Source organism: Vanrija pseudolonga, chromosome 2 (genome assembly GCF_020906515.1).
Source record: "Vanrija pseudolonga chromosome 2, complete sequence".
Lineage (NCBI taxonomy): Eukaryota > Fungi > Basidiomycota > Tremellomycetes > Trichosporonales > Trichosporonaceae > Vanrija > Vanrija pseudolonga.
The window spans coordinates 4458163-4482699 of NC_085850.1; the positions used below are offsets into that span (position 1 = coordinate 4458163).

Here is a 24537-nt window from a genome sequence, read left to right on the forward strand (position 1 = left end):
GACCTCTCATGGGGATTGCTACCCGGCGTTTGTCACTGTGGAACACTGCCGAAGCGGCGCAGACGACAACCCAAGGCTTGGCGGTAGGGTTGTTGTCGCAAATCACGGGTTAATGATAACGGGCTGTAATGACCGCGTCCAGTTTGGCCCTCTCTAACTCTAACCTCGGCTCCACTTGTATATAGCCCGGTTGTTGGGTTCTGGGTGGTTACCAACGACATCACATCGTCAACGAACACCGCACCGTCGCCATCAACATGGGTGTCTCGAAGATCGAAGAGCCACAACAGCGGCGTCGTGAGCACCATACTCCAGAGTTCCCCCCGCGTGGCTGACACATGTTCCAGTGACGCTGTTTGAGCGGTACGCGCTCGCAACGTACAACACCGGCAATCCAATGGTCATCAACTTTGTCGTGCAGTACCCGTCGTCCGAGCTGCCAGCAGTCGAGGCGCGGCTGCCGGAACGCATCGCCTTCCTTCAGGCCCAGCTGCCCATGATGTCCGCCCGTCTGGTTGACACCAAGACGACCAAGCCCAAGTGGCAAGCTGGACCGCCATGGCCGACAGAAAAGCTCCTCAGCACCGCTACCATCCCACCACCTCGCTCGGACGAGAACGAACTTGCGTCCATCCAGCGTGCTGAGCTTGAGCGGTTCCGCGCTCACGACTTTGTGGCTGGCCCTGTGTGGTCAGTACGTGTCTTCTCCTCGCCGACTTCCCCACACGGCTACGTGAGCTTCATCACCAATCACGTCATGACCGACGGCACCGGCGCCCTGCGCCTCGTGACCCACCTTCTGTCGGCCGCCCCGCCGACCGTCGAGGCCGAGCCGTTCGCCTCTCGTATAGTCTACGAAAAGGCCATGCCCATCAAGCCGGGCTTCCTCTTCCTCCTGCCAGTACTGTGGCGCGAGATCATCGTGCCAAACCTCCCGGGGGTCCTGCAGCGGAAATTCTCAGCCGGAGAGCCTTGGCCCGGCATCTTCGAGTCGCCACTAGGCAAGCCACTCGACGTGGCATTGACAGGCCTGCCCGCCGACACGGTCGCGCGACTCAAGACGGCCGCCAAGGCCCGAGGCGTGGCGACTCTTCACCCCGTGGTGCAGATTGCCTTTTCGGCTGCCGTCTGGTCCGTGTTCCACTCGGCGTCCGAGCCCGACCTGCGCTTCGTGACCAGCGTGCCGAAGGCGGAGCGCGACGTCAGCAAGGGGCACTCGAGCATTGGGGTGTACGTTGCCCTGCTCGAGTCTGGGGGCACAACGAGCGGGAGCCAAAAATTCTGGGACGTGGCGCGCGCCGAGGCCAAGTTCCTCAAGGCGCCCGCCACGCTCGACAAGGGGCGCAAGACCATCGGCCTGTTGGCTTGGATTCCCGACACCGGCGTCCAGGCCGCTCCGAAGGGCGTTGAGGGCACGACGACAGGCTTCGAGCGATACCTGTACGAACGGAGCTCAACGAGCGCACCGTTCTTTGAGAGCCTCATGATCTCCAACCTGGGCCTGTGGAAGCTGCCCGAGGGTGCGACAGACGCCATCTGGGGACAGGCCAACCATCCCTGCTCGCTCGCACTGGGGAGCAGTATCTACTCGCACGACGGAGGGCTGCGATGCTCAACGCAGTTCTATGAGGGTGCGCCGGCGACACGTGCCCAGGTGGAGCGGGTACATGCCGTGTGGATGCGGCTGCTGGAGCGAGCTGCGGATGGGCTGAAGGACGGGGCTACGATTGCCGAGGCCACGGCCGACTAAGGTGCAGGATTACATCACAGCTCTAGATATGCAAATGCAGAATGCTTCTTCATCCCCTCAGCTCCGGGTCGGCGATGAGCCGACCCATCGCCTCCTCCTCCAGCCACAGCGCGACAAACACGCCGGGCTCAAACCACTTGCTGCCCTGCTCGCCGCGCGGCACGGCCTTGCGCGCAATGACGAGGTATCCTCCGAAGCCGTGCACGAGGTTGTGGACGTAGCACGGGCGGCCAGCGCCAAAGTCGGCGTCGTAGAGCGCCGAGCGTGCCCAGTTGGTGCTGCACACGGTCGTGTTACCCGGGAAGACGATCCACTCGCGGGTAGGGTCGAGGTCGTGCGCGCGGCGGTGGAGCCAGGCTGCAAGGCGCTCGCTGGTGACGCCTTCGATGGCAGACCTCACGCGCTGAGCGGCCACCACGCCGCCGGTGGGCGCGAGCACGTCACCTGCGCGCACGTTGAAGCCCAGGCACACGTTGAAGCACCCCGGCGCGGTCTCGGGCAGGGGCGGGTCGAACCGCCGGCGGTCGTCGCACGCAACCTCAAAGTCGAGCTGCGTCTCGGGCGAGTGCTGACGAGCGCGGGCGATAAGGCGGAAGATGTGGGCCGCGAACGCGTCCTGCGGCGAGACAAAGCTGTCCGAGCCAGCCAACGTGGTTTTGTGGATGCGGCGCACGTCGTCGGCAGAAAACTCGAGGCCGTAGGTGAGCGGCTTGGCGCCCGAGGCGGTATGCCATGGCGGCGGAGTGCCGCGCGGCCGGCCAGCCGCGGCGTCGAGCGCGTCGACCTCGGCAGGCGGGACGAGCGCCGCATCGAGCGGGGCCGGGGGGTTGTCCTTGCCGGTGGGGTCGCGCGCCCACGAGTCGTACCGGAACACGTCGAGCGCGGCCTCCGTCTCCACGAGCGCAGGGTCGGCAGCGTCGGCATCAAGGTCGCCCGCCGCGAGGGCATCGAGTGCGTCCGTGTCGAACGGCCTGGACGGCAGGGTTGGCGTCTTGCCCGCCGCGATCTCGGCATGCACCGCTGTCCAGTCGTGCAGGAACGTGCCGAGGGCGCCGGCGTCGAACAGGGCGTGCGACGAGGCAAAGCACAGCGCCGCGCCGTCGGTGAAGCGGGTGATCTTGACACCGGCCGTGGCGCCGTCGCCGCCGTCCCCGCGGCCCGGCGCATCGATCGGCTTGGACAGCTCGGGGCCGAGGGAGAGGTCGTAGACGGCTTCGAGCTGGTAGATGCCGCTGTGACCCTCGAGAGGGGACGGCAGGATCTCGGCGAGGCTGCGCGCATCGTCGACGACCGTGAAGCGCATACCCGGGTCGTCAGCCTGTCCGTACGACATCCACGTGCGCTTGTACCGCTTGGTGTAGGGCCGGCCCTCGTCCCCCGGCTGGGTCAGGCGGAGACGGCCCGCGAGCTGGGGGTATGCCGACAGGACGGCGGCGAGCGAGCGCTGCAGGGCATCCAGGTCGTCGAGAGCCGCAGCTCCCTCGGCGTCGTAGAATACGAGCCCGGCAGCGTTGGGCATGCTCACTGCTGGTACGCAGACGAGCGGGATCGGCCCGGTGTGTGGGGCCGCCTTGGAGGCGGGGTGGACGCGGACGTCGAGGACTGGCGTTGTCGTGTTGGTCTGCTGTCAGCTTGGCGGGCGGGAGTTGCTCACCATCTTTGCTTGGGGTCTACCTGTACGTCCTCTTGGCGACTGTTATATGTACACGAGACGCGCTGCAGAGAGCGACACTGAGAAATGTAGCTTTTGTGATGTTGTTCTTGTTGCCCGCTCCACGACTCGACGATGAGGTCATTCCGAGCTCGGATCCGAAATTTCTCAGGGCGGCGCTGGCCGACTCCGAGTCCGAGATTGTGATCGCGACGCCGAGGCCGCCGCAAGTCGCGTGCGGCGCGACTTGGGACGGAGCCGGGGCGGGCAAGCGGGCATTGGGGGTGTCCCGGCCGACATTGTGGCGTTCATTGCTACAACCGCTGTGCAATTATGACGCGTTGCATGTGGCCCAATCCGGCATGCAAAGGCTCCTCACCCTGCAGTGCACGGCTTCGGTCAGCTCTGACTGGTAGTTGGAGACAGTTCTGACATTCTGTTTTCGCTTCATTGATATTTGTGCTACTTTGACTACTCCACTGTGAGGTGGCACTTTGAATCAGGACGACGTCGAGCACCCACCACCGCCAAAGAGCAGCGACCAGGTGCACCGCCCTACCCTGCCTCGGTATTGTGCAGGGATGCCGCCCTTCCTTTGAAAGTCGACCAGAGATGCGTAGGACGAGGACCATTTGCCATTCACCTCAACGTCGTCATAATACCACATTTGGAGGAGCAGCTGGAGCGCCGTGATGTATCTCGTGGGCGAACCACTGTACCCAACCTGGAGCAGTTTTCCAAGGAGCTCATCTTGGGCGAAGTATGGCTTGACAAAGCTTGGCGTCCACGCCCTCTGGTACCGCTCCACTTCGGCAGCAGTCTTGGGTCCGTAGTCACCATCGACCAGAAGCTGGTTGCTCGGGCCGTTGCGCTCATTGATAATGTTCTGGAGGGCCGCGACTGCTGTCCAAGGAGACCTGGGAGCGCTCGTGTGAACTTGCCCTCCGAGGCCGAGCATATACAGTGGGGCAGGCTTTGGCGTAAGTCGACTGTGGCTGGAACAGGCTCACGTTTCGTTCCGCGAGGTGGGTGACCTCGTCGCGAGCATCAACGGCAGCAGGCCCGTCGCGGGCATCAAGCTGGTCGCCAGTAGCGACGTCACGTGCTTGTTTGCCGTCGTGAGGGAGCGCAAAGGCCGTGGTGAGGAGTGCAGTGAGGATGTTGGAGAGACGCATGGTGGTTGATGGTGAAGAGGGTGCATGCGGCATCTGCAGGTTTATATACCTTGAGCTGGAGGCTCCTGGGTGATCGAGGGCTGCAGGTTGACATGGCCCCCTCCCCACCCAGGATCAAGCATCGTCCACGTCAGTCAGCGAGAGGGTGAGCTCCACCGAGTCTCGGCGCCATTCGCACGTCCGTCGTCGTCGAATGCTGCGCCTGTCATGTCAAGGATAACGGCACACGGAAAGTTTATAATAGAAGCGATGGTGCCAAGACTTTTGATACAAGGTCAGCTGTTCACCATCTCGCCTGCATTCTTTTCCGTCTTGTGCACATTATCGCACTTTAACGAGTCCCGTAGTGGGTAGCTGGCCATAGTACATCCCCGGGTCAGCACCGACGGAATGGGGTGAGGGATAGAACTAATGCCCATCAATGCCAAGACACACGGCGGGCAATGAGATTAGTGTTTCATCGCTGGCACGGATGGTCGGAGCCCGTCTTATCGCGTCACGGTGCGATCATATATCACATCGCCCGTTGACGGGGCCCGATTGGAGTGGACCACCCACCTCGCTCCACGACCCCGCTACACCACACGTCAAGGTGGGCTGTGTCACGCGCACATGGTTGTCAAGGACCTCGTTCTTGTCCTTACCTTTAAATGGCCGTCGAGGCCGTTAGAGTTGGCTTGGCGTGCGACTTTACCTCAAAGCCAGCTTAGCACCGCCCTCTGTGGGATTAGGTCTTCGCACGTTCTCGGACGACGCGGAGGAGCGGGTCTGAACTCGACGTAAGCTGTGCTGGCCCGCTCCGTCTCGTTTCAAGAGTCAAGCTGGTAGGAGAGACAACGTTGTAGCAAGATCGGACGTTGTCGAGGGGCTGAGGTCGTAACATTCCCCGGTCGGACATCTATGACTCCACCTGCGTCAACTTGAACTTTGGCAGGTATCCTCCCATACCGCGTACAGCAGAGGTTAAATTGGATCGAAGGCGGCACTGCACGGCACACAACAGTGTGTCGACAGGGGACGGCAACGTAACGAGCGGGAGAGGATGCGCGGTCAGAAGTGTCAGCGTGAAGAGGAGTGGTGGGCGGGCCTGGTGTTCCCACGGGCACGCCTGTGTCAGCATGGAGGCTAATCTGTGTGTTGCGCTTCTGATGTGCAGAGGATATGATGAGTCCCATGTGTGATCGGAGGACGGGGCCGCCGGCGTGACATGGAGCCCAAGGTGATGGGAAGAACTGGGCTACGCTCGGGTCACGATCAAGATTCGTGCTTGCACAGCATCGGTGCATACCGAGCACGGTACTTCTCGGCTTTAGTATAAGATGGATAGCCGGGGAGTCATTGCGCTGCACTCATGTGGTGCGAAGGAAGACCTCGATGGCGGGCCGTGAACGGGGCGCGTGATAGAAGAGTTGGCCGTTGTGGCGGCCTGAGCGGATTCACCACCCCGTGAGGCGCGCACTGGCTGATCAAAGTTGTTTGCTCACATTGCAACAGAAGAGTTGGCTTTTGCGGCGGTTCAAGCACCTGAGTAAACGAGCAGAGCGGCGGAACTTGCGTCTTAGCTTCGTGGTTCGTGGTGACGCCCCTGCATTGGCACGCAAGAGATCAAGGGGGTGTCAGTCTCAATCGAATACACCTCCTCCACCATGAATAAGCGAGAGACTGGCCCGTGCTGCACGGTGCTCCCACTTCTCAAGGGAACTTCGCTCCGCCTCACACAGCTTTATTCAGATACTCTGACGATGTAAAAGGAGAAGCACGTTGCCTATTCCAGTGAGCGCTGGCTCACTCGTCGAAAGACAAAGATCGATTGCTCTTCTGCACCCATCCCGCCTCACGCAATCTTTCCCTCAAGGGTGATAGCTACGATGCCGAATGATGATGGCAAGCCGAGCATTCTACGTCCATTCAAGCGCGCCATTTGGAAAGTATGTCACCGCTGATGCCCGCCAACTCACACTCAGGAACTTCATGGCCGTACCACGAGCAACAAGACTGATGGTATGCGGGAAGTACAAGGCCCGCCCGACCTCCCGAAGGACAAGGAACTGGACACTCTTCCGTACAATACCCACGGTCTGAACTTTAGAGGTTCCATGTTCATCGAGTTCGGCGATATCCCCAACGTCAATGTTGCAGGCGATGATGGCCGAATAGTTGAGGCCAGACGCATGTTCTTCGAGGACCAGTGGTGGCAATATTCAGAACTGTATCCCAACGACTTCGGCGTCAACGCTTTACCGACAAACATCAGAAATTTCATCAGAGAGAGCCCTGGAGGTGAAGAACGATGGAAAAGGGGCCAGGCAGAGATGCTGGAAGTGATTTCATTCAAGATTCGAGACATCAGTTCCGAGACCGTTGATGCGTCTTGGTTCAAGACGATCATGAAGGATCATCTACTGTAGAGACCAAAAAGGTCTCGTACAAGTACTGGGTTGAGGACGGAGCAGAGCAGAGAGTGAGATGGAGACAGGTACGTGGATCACCGCGATGTTCCTGACCAGCTATTACTGTAGGAGCACCGAAAGGCGATAGCACATGAACTCAAGTTTTCAAGCGAGGACAAAAAACGACATCTTCGACAGAAGTACAACGTCGATGTCTCCAATGACTCTCAACGGAGCCGCTTTGTTGCAGAAGTCTTCATTCAGTCTGGTGTCGCCTCCCTTCAGCAACCATCACCCGTTTTCCCGTTCCACGGAGAGTGGCCAGAGGACTACCCATTCCTTATTCAACGTCAGCCGCCTCCCAGTGCAATCAAGGGAACAATCCGGGGTATCACGGCCGTTCTTCTCGGCATGTGGGCTTACAGCGACCCTAAATCAGTCATGCAAGTCTTCGTTCTCTCTCCAGGACCGATTTCGGAGGATATTCGCCAAGAACATCTGGGTCTGATTTTGCCTCCTCGCCTTCGTTCAATGATGGAGCTGCTGCTCTACAATATCGCAGAACAGTCAGCATACCGAACAGGCGCCGTTGAGCTGGGAGCATGTGTCTCAATTCTGTGTGCCTCCTCGGATAACAGTACATGGGAGGAATGCGACCGCGCACTTTTCGATCGGAAGCGAGAGGAGGTGCTGCAGAGATTACCGGCACCAGACAAGTATAAGAGCAGCCGGCAACTCCACGCTATTCGCCTCGCCTTAGTATATGCTACAATGGTTTTTGCTTTCCACACGCGATTCAGGGCAGCTGAGGAGCAAGTGACGGCCAGATCAACAAATTTGAACTTGGCCAGTGAAGCTGCCGCTGCGACGGCATCGGGTTTTCTGGACGACTCCGCCCAAGGGGTCGCGAAGTTGGCCATGCGTCAAGGACAAGACATGCTCATCGAGCGTGCTTCGGCAACAGCAGCTAAGGCTAGATTTGGGGAAATGGTTGCTCTCTCCAAACGCCGGTTTCAAAGCCAGGTACTCAATTGCGAGGGAATCCGCAAGGTGCCGTTTATGGGGGATAATGAGCTGTTCGCGGATATCGCGGAGCAACGAGAGTTCCTGACGACAGCGCGGATAGTCTTTCCAATTCTTCTTTCGGAGTTAGGAGTTGTATAATTTCTCACTGGAAAACGCATGCAGAAGACCGCCCAGGTATTGTACCGCCAATGTAGGAGAGCGCCTGAGACAAGTTATCATACCACTAAAGTCTGGTTCGCAGAAACCCGCTGTCACATCTATGTACATACCCCCCTTCCCAGGTTGCAGCCTCCTCAGGCCTCTGGGCCGAGACAAAGGGCAAACGCGAGGCGAGGGGCATCGTCTGTTTTCTCAGCACAGCTGAATATCATTCAAAGCAGTAAGCACAGCCTTCTCTACGACCCTGCTTGAGCCCATAGCGGCATCATCTCGACGGATGGAGCTGCGTCTCGGAGTGGTCACCGCAACCGTACAGATGCACAGAGAGAACTTTCCAACACATGACGCCCTCCATGCACAGGACATCAGATCGAGCACTGACCCTGCAGAAGATGTGAGCATTGAAGAGAACACAATGCCTGACTTCCTTAACATCGACCTCAATGACGGAGACTGTGCTATAGAAAATGACTAATTCACAGAGCTGCAGCTTCACTTTGGGGTCAAGGGTGTGAGACAGCTCCATTGGTGATTGGGAAATGAGGATGGCGATGACGGGCCCTTTCCCCGCCTGCATGGGGGCAGTGACCTCCCACAAAGAGCACCGGCCTGCTCTTGGGCCTATTGGGTCAGTGACTAGGGCCATTGATGAAGCTCCTACTGTTGCTTACAACCACGCCGCATTGCCAACGTGGCTGGAGCATTGATCCACCGAACTTCCCCTGGTTCTAGCACAGACGCCAAGTTAGCCAGGGAGCACAGCTAACAGTCCGGCCCTGCTGGAGCCATGACCCACAATATCGGCCAAGGTCCTCGCGCAGATGTCAATTTTGGCAAACGAGAAGCGAGAAAACAAGGTCCTAGCACAGATGTCAAGTTTGGCAAACGCTCTCTATTACTTCATGGGAACGGTTTACTTGCTCATCATTTCATCGTTATCTTCTCTTCACCCTTCCATCCCATCCCCAGCGCAATACATCGCGAATGTCATGGACCTCGACATCAGACCAGATTTCATCCCCCCACACGACGGGCCAATACGCTTCACCCGCCTGCGCCACAGACCGCAGACTAACGAAGGGGAAAGTACCATCGACACCGTGTATCAGGCGGATGTGCTCGAGGAGGGGATCGCAGGCCTTACACTATCGATTGCGGAAAGCAATGGAGAGACCCAAGAGACAGACGAGACGCCACAAGCCCTCCAGGACGAGCTGAGGGTCGAGACACAGCAAGGTGGGGCTCATACTTAAAGAAGCAGATTTTGACGACATAGGACTTGCTTTCGACTCGTCCGACTCCGAAGATTCTGGAGACACGACTACTCCGCAGTTGACGTCGGGCATAGTGGACTCTACAAATGCAAGTGAGGTGGGTCACCCATTGCTGCTGGCTTGTCTTATCTTCCAGCCAATACCGTGGGTTGAGGCCCCGACAGCGGGGCATTGTCCGCCGACAACCCTATCCGCGGCTGTGGAGGAAGCGGTTTTGTTCGCAACGACAGGACGGCATACAAGTGATTGGAGACCGCCACCAGTGCTCGTCTCCGCGATCTCCAGGAGTGCTCCAATACTACTCGCGAGGGGCGACGGGCTGGGGGTACATCTCACTGACGAGCTCGTCCGGAAAATTGTATGTAATACATTCCATTTGGCCAAAGTTAAGCGAGAACAGGCACGCGGGTATGAAGGCTGCATGAGAGTCGAAAATTATCTACCTTTCAATTTAGAGGTTTTCCCATACGGAAGCCACGGGCTCAACTACACACATCGACGAATCCTGATTTTACATACGTACCCACCCGACACTGAGGTAGACGCTCCGCCATTAGAACTCTGCTGCCCCTTGACCGTGGAAGGCGAGGCTCGGTACAAGTCCTCAATCCGTTCATTCCTTGACTACCAGTGGCGCCGATACGAAGATCTCTATACAGACGAATCACCGGACCCTTCTCTTCGGTCCGCAATGCAACGCTCGAATTCTGCCAATGGCAACTCCGCAAGGATAGAGGAATGGAAGGCAATGATGGAAAGGGTTCTCAAACGCGTTTCTATAAACATTAGAGATGTCTACCCCCAGATGGTTGACGAGGACTGGTTTTTTCGCTCCTCGGTGACTATCTGCGTGGAACGAGAGTGGAGTGCTTGGGAATGACCATTCCAACGGAGGTGAGGATATTAGGAGTACAACGGCTGAGAAAATCAGACGCACGAAGAGCACAGATATGTGGCAACATATGAGATGCTTCACACCAAGGATCCGCGGCGCAAGAGAGAGCTGCAGCAAAGATTGGAGGGTCAATCATCCCATCCTTACTCGCCAGCCTACTCTGAAAAGCGAATTGGGACGGGAAGCTTCACAAACCCCAAGGCCAAGAACAAAACTCCATTGGGCTTTGAGTTGAATAGTCACTTGTTTTTCAAGGGGAAGCGTGAATTCGAAGAAATTGCTCTCCAAGGAAGATGGTCGCTGAATGCTCCGAAAATCCTACACTACTTTAAGGACATTGGTGTTGTCACGCTTGGGTCCCCACGAAGCCTCACCGTCGTTCTCCTCATCATCTTGGTTTACAATGCCGTTCCCCAATTTACCACTGTCTTCGACTTCGACCCTGAACTCATCACTCAGGACCTTTACGACGAAGACTTGTGGCGGAGAATTCCTTCCCGCTGGACGGACATAATGATTCGTCTTCTGTTCCGAAGGATTGACAACAAGAAACGATATACCGAGAAAGACATCAATGTTGGAGTGTTCTCCAGAGCCCTCCTCGGATGCACAGGCTTTTATGCAGCTCGGCCGTATGACAGCTGGAACGAGCGTCAGCTAAACGAATACGGCCAAGTACTCGTCAACAAATTCGGACCCAAATGTCGCGATAAGATCCAATTACATGCCATCAGTGTTGGTCTGGTTCACGGAGTTTTGTCTTTGTTCTTTCAGTTGCAGTATTGCCGACGTTGCGAAAAAATCAAACCCCTTTTGTCTCTCGATACGATGGACACCCGGAATACTTCCCAAGGAATCTCCCTGGAACGCGTGTCAACATGGACGGCAAGGGTGTCATCTCTACTCCGGACAGGACAGTCGCTTAAAGATGAGGCATATCTAGAACAGATGATAGGGTTCGCCGACAGCAAGTTCCGAGCCCAGATTCTGGATCGTGTACGGGAAGGTTGGGTGCCGATGTGGCCCGATGAAACAGATATGTTCGTCGGCGAGGAGGCGATGGCCTTTTTTGAGAACGCACGCTGGGCATACAACCAGGTTCTGTCGGAGCTAGGGGAGTTGGAAGTGAGGGAATGGCTAAAGGATAGCTTCAAATTTAGGATTGCGTGATGTTTACAAGCTGTCTGTTTTCCTCATCATCTGTTAGGCTGCCGGGTGGTACCTGTCGTGTAGGCGATGACGGCGAGTGGCACTGAGTCCAAGATCAGCCTCGTGGGAGACTTACGGCACTAGGCAAGTCGACTAGCGAAATAGTACAAGACGATACATTAGATAGAGGGATAACTATGCTTGGTGCGGGCTAGTTATAATAGGATGTATCGGGGTAGACTGGATAGAGTGGCACCATGCCAATGTGGCGTTGTGACAGTAGTGTAATTACCTACGAAACTGAGTTACTGATCAAGGAAAAGTAAAGGGCCGCGCGGCCTAGTCCGACGTACATATGCACCTTCCTATATGGCTACCAGATTTGGTATACCTCACTGACCTCTCTGGCCTCTCGTCGTCACCTCACAAGTCGCATAGTTCGGTGAAGACGCTCCTACACGGGTACATTCTTAGCTCCATTGTTACGGCAGCACTGGTAGCACATCTGGCCTGGTCAGACGTCTAACTCCTGGACTACAGTTTGTTTGGCTTGGGATCATGCGAGTTGAGGAGCGTCGTCTTTCCCTGCTGAACAAGGGTGTTTGTATTCTGCGTCGAGTGGTTCTCCAGCCAGATCCACGACTTGAGCGAGTCCACCTCGCTACGGGCATCAAGACTGGCCTGGAAGAGACGAGCACCGCGGGGAAGGTCGCTGTATCCACCGTAACCCGTGTGACTGGAGTCAGCACCGTTGGGGATGCCTACTCACCGCCCATAGCAGAACGTGAACGGCCCGATGCCCGTGTCACGGCCACACCAGTCATTGTAGTGGTCGTGGCCGCTGGTGAGCGCGATTAGGCCCTGGCCATCGACTCCACCCAGGGTGGCCGTGACGGCGTTCCAAAACACAAGCTCGGGGTTCTTGACATTGAACGCGGCGCTAGAGTCAGTGACACTCGGGCAGATCGCTCACGCCCTCTTGCCTTGGTTGGTGACTACCTCACCGTTGATGCCGGGATACGCCGAGGGGTTGGGGTTGACGTCCTTGGTCTGGATGGTGAGGGCCGCTGTGGGCGGGATATGAACGTAGACCAGCGACTTGGGCAACTTGCCCCAGGCCGCCTTCATGCTCGCGGCTGTCGAGTTGATCCAGCTAGCCGCCTTGGTGTCGACCCAGTCTTCGGGGTTCGTGGCGGCGGTGAAGACGCCAGAGCGAGAGTCGAGGAACCACAGTAGGAGAGAGGGGACAGTGGCGGCCGCGTCGGCATACACCGGGATGTAGTAGTTGAACGAGCCCTCGGGGTCTACTGAGCTGTCGAGGTTGCGCTGGGTCCATGAGAGTGCCTTGGCCTGGGCCTTGTTCTTCTCAAAGTCGTAGCTCGCGCTGTGGGTGATGTACACGCTGTGGTCGTGGTTGCCGTAAGTCGTCGCGAAGGGGGTCTGGGTACGGAGGGCGGGGGAGAACGCCCAGTCGAGGTACGCGGTCGCGTTGGATTTCAGTGCATTCTCGCCGTTGGTCTGGTCACCGCCAAACACGATAAAGTTGGGCTTCTCATCGTCCAGGCAGTCATTCATGACGCGGGTGGAGTTGCGACCCTGTCGTCAGCAGCATCAACGGCGACGACCTACACGCTCGTCTCCCCACGCCGACCAGCCGTTGTTCGCACCACGCTCGCCGTAGTGCAGGTCGGTGAAGTGCGCCAGCTTGAAGCTGCCGTTGGTGAAAGTTAAGCGTCGGCCATCTGGGTACGGGTTGAGGGCGTCCGCGGATGGGGTCGGAGCAGCAGCGAGGAGCGGGAGCAGGGTGAGGAGCGCAGCGGTCAGCATGGTGTCGAGTTGTGGGTTGGGACTGAGATGTCAGACAGCGGATGGTCAGAGATTTATACGCTCCATCGCACGTTGGTAAACTCCTGTAGGCAGACAATGCGGCCGCCGCGATGTCAGTCCCGACGCGAGTGACATCACCAAGTAGCCGATGATGTCTCACTATCACCCCCCATCGGCCACCAAGTGCGCATTAGCGCGAGGCACCGCGCGGCGTCCACACACGTGTGAGTGAATACCGCCGGAACAATGTTTGTCTGGATGTCGGCGAATGTGTCGAGGACGGCGCCAAAGTCGGGACGCGAGTTGATCTCTGCATATTGGAGGATGGACTCGAAACGTGTCATGAGTTCCGGCCGACTATGGAACAGCGGTTCGCACTGTCCAGCATCGCCAAGGCCGTCTGATAGTCTAGGTTGCGAACCGTGTCGTCTTCGTCAGTCTCCGTCTCGGAGAGCACCACGAGGATGTAGACGACGGCTTGGCTCCATCAGATGTCCTCTTGGAGGGTTGTTTGCCCTCGCCCTTGTTCTGGGACTTGATGGGGAATGGGTCCGTCTCAGCCTTCTTGGGTGAAGATGCGCCTCCGGTCTTACTGGGAGGACATTCATCTTCGCCTTTGGCTGATGGATCGGAGCGAGAGGCGGCAAGGTTCCGGTAATACTCCACCCCAGTGCTCACCCGCATCGCCAGGGTGTTCCAGCGCTCGTACTTGAAGTTTTCAAGATAGGTGCGGTACTGCTGACTGCATTGAAAGGCGTACGCACCCGACACCTCGCCGCTCTTGACACGGTTAGAGAGGATGCTGACCATCTTGGCGAGCTCCTTTACGTTTTCCCGCTCCATCTTGATGCCGCAAAGGTAGTCGGACCAGTGGATGATGTACGCGTCGTCCTTCGGCTTGACGCCCATAAGGTCTCTGATTGCAATATCGTAGTCTGCTGTCAGGCTGGCCAGATCGCGTTCAAAATCGGCGAAATAGGTGAGAAGTTGGTGGTCGTGGCTTGAAAGTCGGTGATGGTGGGCTGAGATTGGAAAGCGAGGCACATACGAGGGGTTTGATGTAGCACCATGGCTGACGTATGCAGGATAGACACCAGACATCGAGCTCTGGCGGTCAGCCCAGGTGGATGACGCCGTGGGCTCACCATCATCTCAAAGTAGTACGGCTGGGGGTAGTAGCCCTGTGGGTGGTAGTTGTATGGTAGCATGGTGAGGATGCTGTTGGAGATTGTCGGGGGATGCAGGTGAGTATTCTCCTCCAGAAGCGCATGGACTAAGTAGCATGCTGGTCGGGGTCGGAAACGACGTATGCATGTGAGTTGCCGCGCTTTGAATTGTCGATGACAAGGACGAAGACGCGATATGGACAACGGAGGGGATGGAGGGGGAGCGACAACAACTTGACGACCCCGATGACAATAGCTGCACCCTCATCTCACGTCGCATCGCCCCCTCTTATTGGAAGGTTCCGTGCTCCGAACTGTCACTGTTCTGGTGATCCATTGTTCAATTAAAAGCCCACACCCTTCGCTGCCAAGCAAACGCGACCCCTCGCGTCTTGCACTGCCGGCAGAGCTGGGACAGTCTATAGTTCTACGACGAATTGAACCATAACTCAAAGAGAGTCGTCCCAGTGACGTAGTAGAAGTAGAACAACAATTGAGCGGTCATCCGGGTCCGAGTTCCATACAGTTCCCTCGCCGCTCCGCCTGTACAAGGCCTGGTGGAAAGGGGGCCAATCGCTGGTGACAAAGGGCAGTCGTGTGGCGGCGCCAGGTGGCGGCCGGCTGAAATTGTCTCCGCCAGGTGGCTTATTGTTGCCATCGACGCCAGGCGCCCCGGCGGCCCGCGCCGATTCTCGGACCTGCAAGTCAGCTGGTACCGGCTGTCTCACTGCATTGTGGGGGAGGTGGCGCCAAGTGAGGTGCCGTCGGCCATCATGTGATGGCGGGGTAAGGGAGCCTTGACGTGAAGCAGCTGGGCGTTGCTGCGCTCAGGACACCGATGGCAACGGAGGATGACTCGGATCCTCCTCCCCTGTCAAGCAGGATAGGAGCACTAAGGGAGTAATACATGGTACATGCTGTTTGGGATTACAATCGTTATAGGAGCATATCCACCAGGGAGAATCTCCACAGAGCGCCAAGGGGACCAATACCAGGAACAGGTGTGAACCCACTTGGGGCTCATGGCGATGGCGGCGGCGTGAGAAGCGCAGTGGGCCGGGGCTTCTGGCCCACGCGAGGGTCGCGCGGAACATACTCGCGTGGTGTGCTGCACTTGGATGCCGAGTCGCAGTCTGATGCCGGCTCTGAGAGAACTGCAGCCAGGTCGAACATGGCTGGCGATCTCGGGAGACCGGTGTTTGAAGCCCGCTGGAATCCACAAGCGCTGGGCAAATGATATGTGCGAGGCGATCTTGTCATGCCGGCCTGGTCTGGTGTCAGTCGAAGACAAGTGCAAGCGCGCTGTCTGCTCACCGGCTTGGCTGACTTTGGCGTGGGCTGCACTTTGAAAGGACGCGTGCCGTCGTCAAAGCGGACCTGGCGTGCGAGGTTCTGGTGCTGAGGGTGAGCTGGGAGACATGACTCCATCTTGGCAGTGTACTCACTGTGGAGGGCATGGCGATGATGGACGTGTTCACAAGTGGGCGATAATGTAGTGGGTGACCTTCGAGACGGCCTCGTAGCCCTTCTTATAACCTCCCTCCTCATCCCCACCTCCAAGGCCGTCGACAAGTCAGCTGCCGGGTCATGACGTGCACGGGTCGCCTTGAACAATAGAATGACTTGGCACATCACGAAAACAAAGCAAGCGCGCGCCCGTCGACGGCGACGGCAAGGGTTCGGGTGGTCGGGCCCCTCAGTGGCGCGGGTGGCGTCGCGCCGCGTCGGTCGGGTCCCTTTACGCCGACTCGGCGTCGCGATGCCACCTGGGGGTGGGTTGTGTCTTGGACGCGCAGGATGGTCGCGGAGAATCAGTCCCCTGTCTGTCCCAGTTTTTCGCCATGGTTCCTGATTGACAGGACAATGGGATCCAAGCAAGTGGTACGGTAAGCCAACGCCATGGGGTGGCAGCCAGCCGTCGGAGCTCAGGAGGCCATGCAGACACCAATCACGCGGATGATTAAACGCCGAGGGATCGGCCGACCCGGGGAAGGGCTGCCCTCAACTGGAGGGCTCGAGCACAGCCAGCTTGGAGGAAGAGGACGGCGGAGGGAGAGGATGCCGTATCTGCGGCACACTCAGAGTGACTCCCCGCCTGGCTCAGATTGTGATGTATCGGGAGTGGGATAGAGGACGTGCACCGTATTGACTGGAACGTCTCCCGCGATGCTTGATTACACTGTCCCGCTTGATTTGATAACGCCTTGTAAACAACAACAACGTGCCCGGGGGTGGGATAGAGTGCTGGCTGACTGGCGGGGACCCCCGAGTCCCGCCGACGCCGCATTGCCAGGGATGGTGACGCCGGCGGCACGCGCAGCATCCCGCCCCTGGAGTGACCCAAGTTCACAACCGACGTGCATAACCTCTCCCGACAAGTCCAAGTGTACAGCATGCATTCTGAAGTTTCCAACACTCTGGTCGTTGCCAGGTTTAACGTCACTAACCTTACACTGTCCTGACTTTTCACGCAACCTGCTGGACCTTGTTCGGCGCAGTGGTAATGTCGAGGTTGTTCTTGACATCCTCGGCAGACCCGGACGGCGTAGAGGCCACGCTGCCCCAGGGTACGAACTTGTCGCCGAGAGTCGGCGTAAACTGTTGCAGCCACGCGGCAGTGGGCTTGCCGACCGCGCCGGGGAAGTTGACGGCCAGTGGCCAGATGGGGAAGTTCTCCCAGCTGTTCCACGCGACATTGGGCCACGTCCATCCAGGCTTCTTGTACCCCGCGGGGCAGGCGGATGGCTTGGCGGCGACGTTGGCATCCCATCGCGGGTTGCACCCCGGCAGATCCTTCAGCGGCTTGAGGTAGCCGAGCTCCTCGTCCGGGACCTGGCCGCGGTACCGGCAAGCACGGGACTTGGGGATACTGACGCTGGGAGCGAACGCGGGGCATTTGGTGCCCTCGACATCGACGTTCTGGAAGCACTGCTTGTTGGCAATGGCCGCCTTGATGACATTCGTGTCCCAGCCGTTGACTGAGTGTGAGCGAGGACATGTGTGGGTAGCTCACCAAAGTCGGCATGGAGCGACCCGCCGAGCGTGTCGCCCGTACCCAGGATCAGGTTGATGTCGTTGGGACCCTTGCGCCACTTGGCTGCCTGGCCTGAGAACAGGGTCCAGTACACCTCAAGCTGGATCATAGGGTAGCGCTTGGTGGGCTGCAGGTGAGTAATGTACTTATTGGCCACTCACTCGTCGGGCACTTGATGCCGAACTGGGGGTCCGGCTGGTTGTTGCCGTTGAGCGGCCAGGCCATGTGGCTGAAGTGGTCGGGCGAGTCGAGCGCACCGGTGCCGCAGGCCGGGAACTGGATCTTGAAGGTGAACTGCCATGCCGGGAGATTGGTCGTGCCAGAGTTGGTGTTGTTGGGCAGGTACTCGGCAAGGTTGGCAAACGGCGTGTTGTACGAGATGCCAACCGTCTTGTCGCTGCGGGTGCGCGTGGTCGCAGTGCCTGAGATCATGCGGAACCCCTCGGGGAACGGCTCGGTCTTGGTGTTGTCCTGGATCATGTAGTATGCGCGGGCGCCCTTGAGCCACGCGGCCTCGTACTCGCCGTTACCGTTGATCCAGTACAGCGATGGGATCCAGTAGTTGGACTTGTCAGCCTGGATCATGGCTGACGTGCATTCCGCCCCAGTGATTTGGGCGTGCGTGTTGAGCTGGTTGCGGAAGTTGTTGGCCCCGAAGATGGTGTGCGCGTGGCCCTTGTCGACCGTGTTGCCAGGATCGACAATCGGGTCGATGCGTGCGTTGAGGAGTGCACCGAGCTCGACGACAAACTGGCCCGAGTCGCCAGCAGTGGCAACGTTGGCGGCTACCGCGAGCAGGGCAAGGACGGCCAAGGAGATCATAGTGCAGCTGTTGATGTCGATTGAGGTGGCCTTGAGTGCGAGGCGAGGCATTTATATGCCTCGCAACAGCTCAATGACTTGCTCTTCCAGTGGTGCCACCGTCAAACCCACTCACTTAGCGTCATTGGGGCTCTCCCCACCTCCTACTTCTCCTACTCCCTTGCCAAGACATTCTGCTAAAGCACATCTCCCTGTTCTGGCAGGCGGTAAACTGCAGCAGCTGAGGATTGCCGGGCGCGGAGGGGAGGCCGGTGTCAACTTACTCTTCCCGCGCCGCCCATTCCTCACCACACCTCATGACCTATCCCCAAGACGACGGCGCAGCGCTGACCACGTTCGATCCCCCAGGATGTGGTGTATTTGATGGGTCGACACAGCGACCACAAGGTAAGGTTGAGCTAGGCTCCGGTCAACCTCAGGACAAACTAATGCCGCATGCACAAACCCCTGCTCGTCACAGCTCGCATGCCACCTCCATCCGCCTTGTGTGAATGCCACGACGGCGGTGATCGCCGCGATGCCATCACCCTCAACACCAAGACACCGACCGAGACTTCCATGCCGTGGTCCGCTCCACAAAGTTTGTCACTGCACGTGGATGCCCTGAGGTTCTCGAACGTCGCCGATTTAAGAACCACACAAGTCTTGGCGCGGGAAGGCCGCGTTCTGACATCTTCTACCTCGCCCAACCGCCAGGAGGAACGAGTTCTGGCAGATTGGATTGTGTTGCGGAGAGTTACGGGGTTTTTTTAGCCAGCACAAAGTGAGTTTGACAAGCCGAGGTTGACGCACATTGTCCAGGGTGATGCTTCCCGACAGTCGTTGCCGCTTCCTGAAACGCATTGCCGCTGATTAGAGTTGAGCACGTTAGTCAGCTCAGTGTACGGCATGGTGGTGCATGAGGATCGAAGGGTGACATGCTTCTCGTATTGCGCGCACCAGTGCGGGACGCTAGCCCTCATCCTGGGACCAGTCGACCAGTTGACTTCTTCTGCTGGTCGTCAAGACCGGCCCATGCCTCGTGGGTACTACATAACGCAGGCTGCCTTTGGTTGTCTAGGCAAACACCATTGGGGCCTGGACTGTGACCGGGGCCCACCAATGATCCTCGGTGGCCGACACCTGCTGGGACGCCTTCCTTCGAACTCATCTTCCCGGATACGAACAGGGCCCCGGTTGCTGCTTCGCCGTACTGGCCTCGCGGCAGACGCCCGCTAGGCTGGCGCCTGGGGCGTCAAGCACTGTCCAAAGACAATGCCAAGGACAACCCAGAACCAATGGTCCACTCGCGGGTGTCGACTGCAGCTCAACTTTGGCTCCTCGTAGGCCCTGCTGTCTTGGTGCTGAAGCCCTTGACAAGCTCGAGGGCAGCAGCAACTCAAAACGACCCACTTCCCCTACGACAGGTGTTGCACCCCAACCCTATTGTCTCCCGTCTTCGTCTAAACGCACCAAAATCCATAACCGGTATGCTTCACCTCGTCAGGTGAACCTCGGATGCTGTTTTCACACAAAGCTGGGTTGCAGAGCAACCCCACACGGGTTTCCGGCGTCCACAGTCTTCACTGCTCCGTCCAGACGTGCCGACGGAGGCTGAAGATGAGTCTTGCGGACCGCTGCTCTCTCATAGTAGGCCGCTCGCAGCCGCCGTCAACGACCCGAGTCAGCACGAGTCGTCGCGGGTGACTGAATAGGGGATGTGCGCGACAGCGACAACCCAACGTCATTTGTCTGGGTGGTTCCATCGGAAGACAATGAAGCCACCGTGTAGCTTGGGACAATGGGTGCTTGAATGTCGGTTCCCTTTGTTCGACAATCGCCACCCCTGATCTCCTCTCAACCGCACTGGAACCAGTGCAGGCTTCTTGTCAAGACGGTTAGACGTGACCGCCTCCAGCACAACTATGGTGAAGTTGCACGGACAACAACAGCCCCCTCACCGTGGGTGCGTACATAGGTCGCCTCGCATCTGTGTTGGTGCGACTGCCTTTCGCACCCAGCTCGCCTTGGCTGGCAGCTGGCATTGGTTGTCCTGTCACCGGCTGCACCATTGTGCTCGCACGGTTTTGGAGAGACATAAAGTAACGGTCACGACCATGCATGCTCCTTTCCACTTGTGTACCACCGCTCACCATGCCGCCAAAGCGAGCCGCCACGTCCGTTGCCTCGACCCAGCGCGAAACGCGCCCAACTGCAGGAGGACGCCGCGCCAGAGCCGCAACCAGTAGAGCGGCGCCTCCTCCAAGTCACGGCGCAAACTGGCCATATGGACCACCGCCAGAACTGCCTACCGTCACGCCCAATACGGCAACAGAGCAGCCCGATTTCGTCAACTTTGGCACGAACGCACCCCTCGAGCTCAGGGGGGTGATCACCCAGTGGCGCACGCGCATCGACGAGGCCTTTGCCATCTACAACGACTTCTTCGTCGACCTCAACGGCATCCGCATCCCTACAACGAACATCGACGGGTACGCAGCCTGGAAGACGGCACATCACCTTCTGAAGACCGAAATCGAGGACGCCGAGTACCTCCTCCAGTCATTTTTTACACTCGATACGCGCGTCCAATTTGGCAGCACGGAGGAGCTGGTATCCAGGCGGTTCAACGAACTCACCAAGCGATCCTTGGAGTTCTTTGACAAGTACAGCGGTGTCATTGGCTGGATGCCGGGCCTTATTGATCATCTCAAGATGACTGCTCCGGATGGCTCCACGCTCTATCACCCGCGACTTCCGTAGGGCCCAACCTGAGGCATGACACCCCTGCCGCGCAGCACCGCTGCGCTGTAGTACTCGTCTGATCGTGTATGAGGCTATGGTTTCGATACATACTTTCTGTCTCTGCATACATACAGTAGCGAGGCGTCGAGTGCACTTGCCCTTCTGCCAGCCGCCCCGTCATGGTCGAGATGACGCGGTTTACATAAGAACCGGCTACAATGGTGAATGCTGCATCGATCGAGCCACCGCCAGCCACTCGGATGCCTCCATTGTGAAGTATGCCGTCTTCCTCAAGTGCGAAACGGCTTGCACAAACAGGTCCTTGGCAATCTGGTAGGCTACACCCGGCATGAGACCGAGGTGCTCGCGACGCTCGATGCGTGTGATGATACGTGCCATGCGCGCGCGGATGTCCGCGTTGTCTTCCAAATCGGTCTCCAGAATAACCTTGAAATTGCTGTACGCCAATGGGTGGAGGGCGTCAAGACGAGGGCGAAGTTGACGAAATTCACGTCGGAGGAACTTGAACATTGAGCGGTGATGCAGACTGAGAGCAGCTGAAGTCCCCTCGAGGTACCACTGGAGCCTGCCCATGTGCCTGTCGGCGGGGTTGGGTTCTCGCGCACAGTTCTCGACCAGCGTGAGACGCTGCTGATACGACTCGCGGCTACAGTAGTCCTTTTTGTAAGTAGAGTGATAGCAGTCCAGGTCTAGTGCTCACTGGGAGGGGAGGGTTGGCAGGCGTACCAATGTTCGGAGCAGCGTGAACCGCTGGGGGCAGGTGTCCAGGCATGGGGCGGTGTTCACCCCAGCCGTCTGAGGTTCCTTGGTCGGGGGATACCGCACCAGTGATGGTGGATACTGCGGTTTCTTCATTAAGAGGTGTATTGGCAGTTCCATTAGGTGGGCCTGTTGGTTGGACTGTCGGAGGAGGGCCATTGGGAAAGAGGTGGCGGAAAATGAGGTCCACCTGCTGGCGGAGCTCGTCGACAGAAGTCTCTGCCATGTTGCTACTTCGGCGTTGAGTTGTATAGCGAATCAAGCAAGGGCTCGGGAATTGATTGAGAGACTTTATGTCGGCCTGGAAGCCGAGAACAGGTGGAGTGATGGACGATTGAGCGGTTGGCGAAGGCAACTCGGACACCACAACACAAAAGGCGGAACAAAAGGTCGATAGTGGCGATGATGGACATGAGCGGGAGGGTCCACTGCGTCCTCATTATTGATCAGGTCCCTATTGTCAATGGCCGACATTGTGTGTATGCAAGTGTGTACATCATCGTCGTGGGCTTGTTTGACTCATAATCACAGGTTAAAAGTGATGGGCGACGCCGCATGCTGTGGGACACCGTCAATACTTTCACCATTATTCATGAATCAATGGGAGATACTGGAATCTAAACAACCGGTACTCAGAGTCAACGGTATGGACTTTCCAAAAGAACTATGCAGGAGCTGGTTCGCCCGGCTCGGGGACCTCGACCGGTTCGGCGAACTTGCGGCAGATGTTCAAGAGGTCGGCGTCGTCGATCATCCACCAAGCCGTCTTCCGCAGAGATGCCACTCCCTCGGTGAACAAGTCGCCAGCGATATGAGAGGCGATATTGGCCGTGATGAGAGTGACCCGGCGGGCCTCAATACGGAGAATCAGGCGAGCCATTCGCGTCCGTAAGTCCTCGTTTCCCTCCATGCCGGTCATGAGGAGAATCTTGACGTTGCTGTACGCGGCGGGGTGGATCTCCTCAATGATCGGACGGAGAGAGTGAAGCTTGTCTTTAAACCTCATCATGCCCTCGTTCTGAAACATCAGAGCAGACACAGCTCCCTTGAGGAACATTCGGATGGTCGGGAGGGGCATTGTTGGTTGGCGCTCCAGCTTGCGGAGAAGGGCAAGACGTGCTGCGTATCCCTCACGGGAGAACGGGTCCTGACGTATTAGCGAAGGGATAATGAGGTAGACTCACTGGAAGTGGGGATGCGGCAGCTGCCGCAGTTACAATGAGCTGAATGCCGTTGTCAAACTCTTGCTGAGTCATTCGGTGGTTCCGAACGTTGTCGAGGTAGTCATCAAGGTAGACAAACGTGTGGCCCTCCAAGTTGGAGCGGTCGCTGGGGAGCTGACCCGTCGCGGAAGGTTGTGGCTGGGAGTTGTTGCTCGCCTCTGCCGCCGCTTCCGCCCCCGACACGGCTTCGACTTGCTCAGTGCCTCCGGTGTCTGAAGACGAGGAGACATTTGAACCGTGTTGGGTGGAAAGCTGGGCCAGCATCGTCTCCAGCTCCTCCAATAGGAGCGCGGGGTCGGTGTGGAGGCTCGGTTGAGGCATGTCTTCTGCTGCTGCTGGTGGTTGGGGATGAGTTGGTTTGGAAGGTGACTACTGCCAAAGCCTATTTTTATTCCTCCTTGACCGACGTGGGGGTGGCGATGGCAGCAGCGGTGATGGTTTGAGTGGACTGCGAAGGCAGACGGATCTACTTGGCACAGTTACGTCTGCATTCTGTCCCCCCCCCCCCCAATCGCGATAGGAACAATAGGCCCATCACCAGGCTTTGTAATCAGCCAGTGTTGTGCGCACATATTAGAAAGACCACTGCCACGACCAAGGCTACCATCATCTGTTCGCCCCGTCGTACAACCAGGCCTCCCATCTACAGAGCTCGTTGGGGGGCAAATGGCAGAGGAGTATCCTACCCGGCCCTCGATGGCGACTTGAGACATTCATTCATTCATTCAGCAGTATCATACTGTAGTTCCTTGTATCCCCGGTGCGGGAGCCACCTCCGCCTAGCACTTGGCGGAGCAGTGGCAGACGAAGCCCGCCCATCCCTGCCATGAGCACTGCCCGCCACAAGAGCCAATGGCCCAGCACTTGGCACGGCACCTAATCAGTCCTGTGATGCCACCGAGACCGCAGGTGGGGTAGGGCTTCGCAATATCACGCTTTCCGTCGGCGGGGGCACCACCACCCTGGAATTCGGGCTCGGCCGATTCCTTAGCCTGGAAGGCCGATGTGTCGATCTAGATTGTTAGCGAGGCCACAACACGTGTGTAGTTCTCACGACTGGGGCGTTGCCGTCGTTACCCTTGACGCAGGTGAGGTTGTTGTCGTCACCAAGGGTACAGGTCCGGTCGTCGGAGAGGTCGTAGAACGACTTGGTGGCGGATGCCGTAGCGGCCATGATGGTGATGAGGGTGAGTGCGTTGATCTTCATTGTGGATGGATTTACGTTGTAAGGAGAGGTAAGAGGTGTGTAAAGTTGTTGGTCAGAATGTGGGTTCGTCGAAGCTCAATGATCTGCCTTTTATGTCATTTTCGACCCCTAAGGAAATCCTGTGCTGATGAGACGGAGCGGCGGACTGGACATGAGCAAAGTCTGCTCACACCTCCCCAAGCCAACCCACTCAACCTTACCGGGAGTCGAGTCTTCCTCTTGCAATCTGCCAGACTCAATGACTTTTGCCGATACTCGAGGCCTCGCCAACCCCATGCCAAGAGC

At 57.9% G+C, this 24537-nt stretch overlaps 9 protein-coding genes across 9 annotated transcripts; 2 read left to right on the forward strand and 7 right to left on the reverse strand.

Moving 5' to 3' along the window:
* Positions 1-166: 166 nt before the first annotated feature.
* Positions 167-2385, forward strand: LOC62_02G003484 (uncharacterized protein). The gene is made up of 2 exons (XM_062770016.1): positions 167-297; positions 348-2385. Exons 1-2 carry the CDS (start codon positions 258-260, stop codon positions 1748-1750), a joined length of 1443 nt encoding a protein of 480 aa, XP_062626000.1. The 5' UTR covers positions 167-257; the 3' UTR covers positions 1751-2385.
* On the reverse strand, positions 1800-3852 carry AYT1_0 (Trichothecene 3-O-acetyltransferase; the record flags this gene model as incomplete). Its single annotated transcript, XM_062770017.1, has 2 exons — positions 1800-3371; positions 3781-3852. 2 exons carry the CDS (start codon positions 3850-3852, stop codon positions 1800-1802), a joined length of 1644 nt encoding a protein of 547 aa, XP_062626001.1.
* Positions 3853-3872: 20 nt separating this feature from the next.
* LOC62_02G003486 (uncharacterized protein) lies at positions 3873-4576 on the reverse strand (the record flags this gene model as incomplete). Its single annotated transcript, XM_062770018.1, has 3 exons — positions 3873-3880; positions 3924-4374; positions 4412-4576. The coding sequence occupies 3 exons, from the start codon at positions 4574-4576 to the stop codon at positions 3873-3875; spliced, it is 624 nt and encodes a 207-aa protein (XP_062626002.1).
* A 7427-nt stretch (positions 4577-12003) lies between these two features.
* PAP16_1 (putative inactive purple acid phosphatase 16) lies at positions 12004-13296 on the reverse strand (the record flags this gene model as incomplete). Its single annotated transcript, XM_062770019.1, has 4 exons — positions 12004-12205; positions 12239-12409; positions 12443-13065; positions 13099-13296. The coding sequence occupies 4 exons, from the start codon at positions 13294-13296 to the stop codon at positions 12004-12006; spliced, it is 1194 nt and encodes a 397-aa protein (XP_062626003.1).
* Positions 13297-13704: 408 nt separating this feature from the next.
* On the reverse strand, positions 13705-14504 carry LOC62_02G003488 (uncharacterized protein; the record flags this gene model as incomplete). Its single annotated transcript, XM_062770020.1, has 2 exons — positions 13705-14403; positions 14442-14504. 2 exons carry the CDS (start codon positions 14502-14504, stop codon positions 13705-13707), a joined length of 762 nt encoding a protein of 253 aa, XP_062626004.1.
* A 978-nt stretch (positions 14505-15482) lies between these two features.
* On the reverse strand, positions 15483-15919 carry LOC62_02G003489 (uncharacterized protein; the record flags this gene model as incomplete). Its single annotated transcript, XM_062770021.1, has 3 exons — positions 15483-15671; positions 15777-15860; positions 15908-15919. 3 exons carry the CDS (start codon positions 15917-15919, stop codon positions 15483-15485), a joined length of 285 nt encoding a protein of 94 aa, XP_062626005.1.
* A 4532-nt stretch (positions 15920-20451) lies between these two features.
* Positions 20452-21060, forward strand: LOC62_02G003490 (uncharacterized protein; the record flags this gene model as incomplete). Its single annotated transcript, XM_062770022.1, has 1 exon — positions 20452-21060. One exon carries the CDS (start codon positions 20452-20454, stop codon positions 21058-21060), a length of 609 nt encoding a protein of 202 aa, XP_062626006.1.
* Positions 21061-21255: 195 nt separating this feature from the next.
* On the reverse strand, positions 21256-22048 carry LOC62_02G003491 (uncharacterized protein; the record flags this gene model as incomplete). Its single annotated transcript, XM_062770023.1, has 2 exons — positions 21256-21720; positions 21764-22048. 2 exons carry the CDS (start codon positions 22046-22048, stop codon positions 21256-21258), a joined length of 750 nt encoding a protein of 249 aa, XP_062626007.1.
* A 438-nt stretch (positions 22049-22486) lies between these two features.
* LOC62_02G003492 (uncharacterized protein) lies at positions 22487-24252 on the reverse strand (the record flags this gene model as incomplete). Its single annotated transcript, XM_062770024.1, has 4 exons — positions 22487-22969; positions 23007-23151; positions 23922-24058; positions 24100-24252. 4 exons carry the CDS (start codon positions 24250-24252, stop codon positions 22487-22489), a joined length of 918 nt encoding a protein of 305 aa, XP_062626008.1.
* Between the last annotated feature and the right edge of the window lie 285 nt (positions 24253-24537).

Excerpts from the sequence above, each read along its gene's own strand:
- LOC62_02G003484 (XM_062770016.1), top strand. The coding sequence starts at position 258 with ATGGGTGTCTCGAAGATCGAAGAGCCACAACAGCGGCGTC. Across the intron at positions 298-347 it reads AGAGCCACAACAGCGGCGTC|TGACGCTGTTTGAGCGGTAC; the intron begins GTGAGCACCATA and ends CACATGTTCCAG.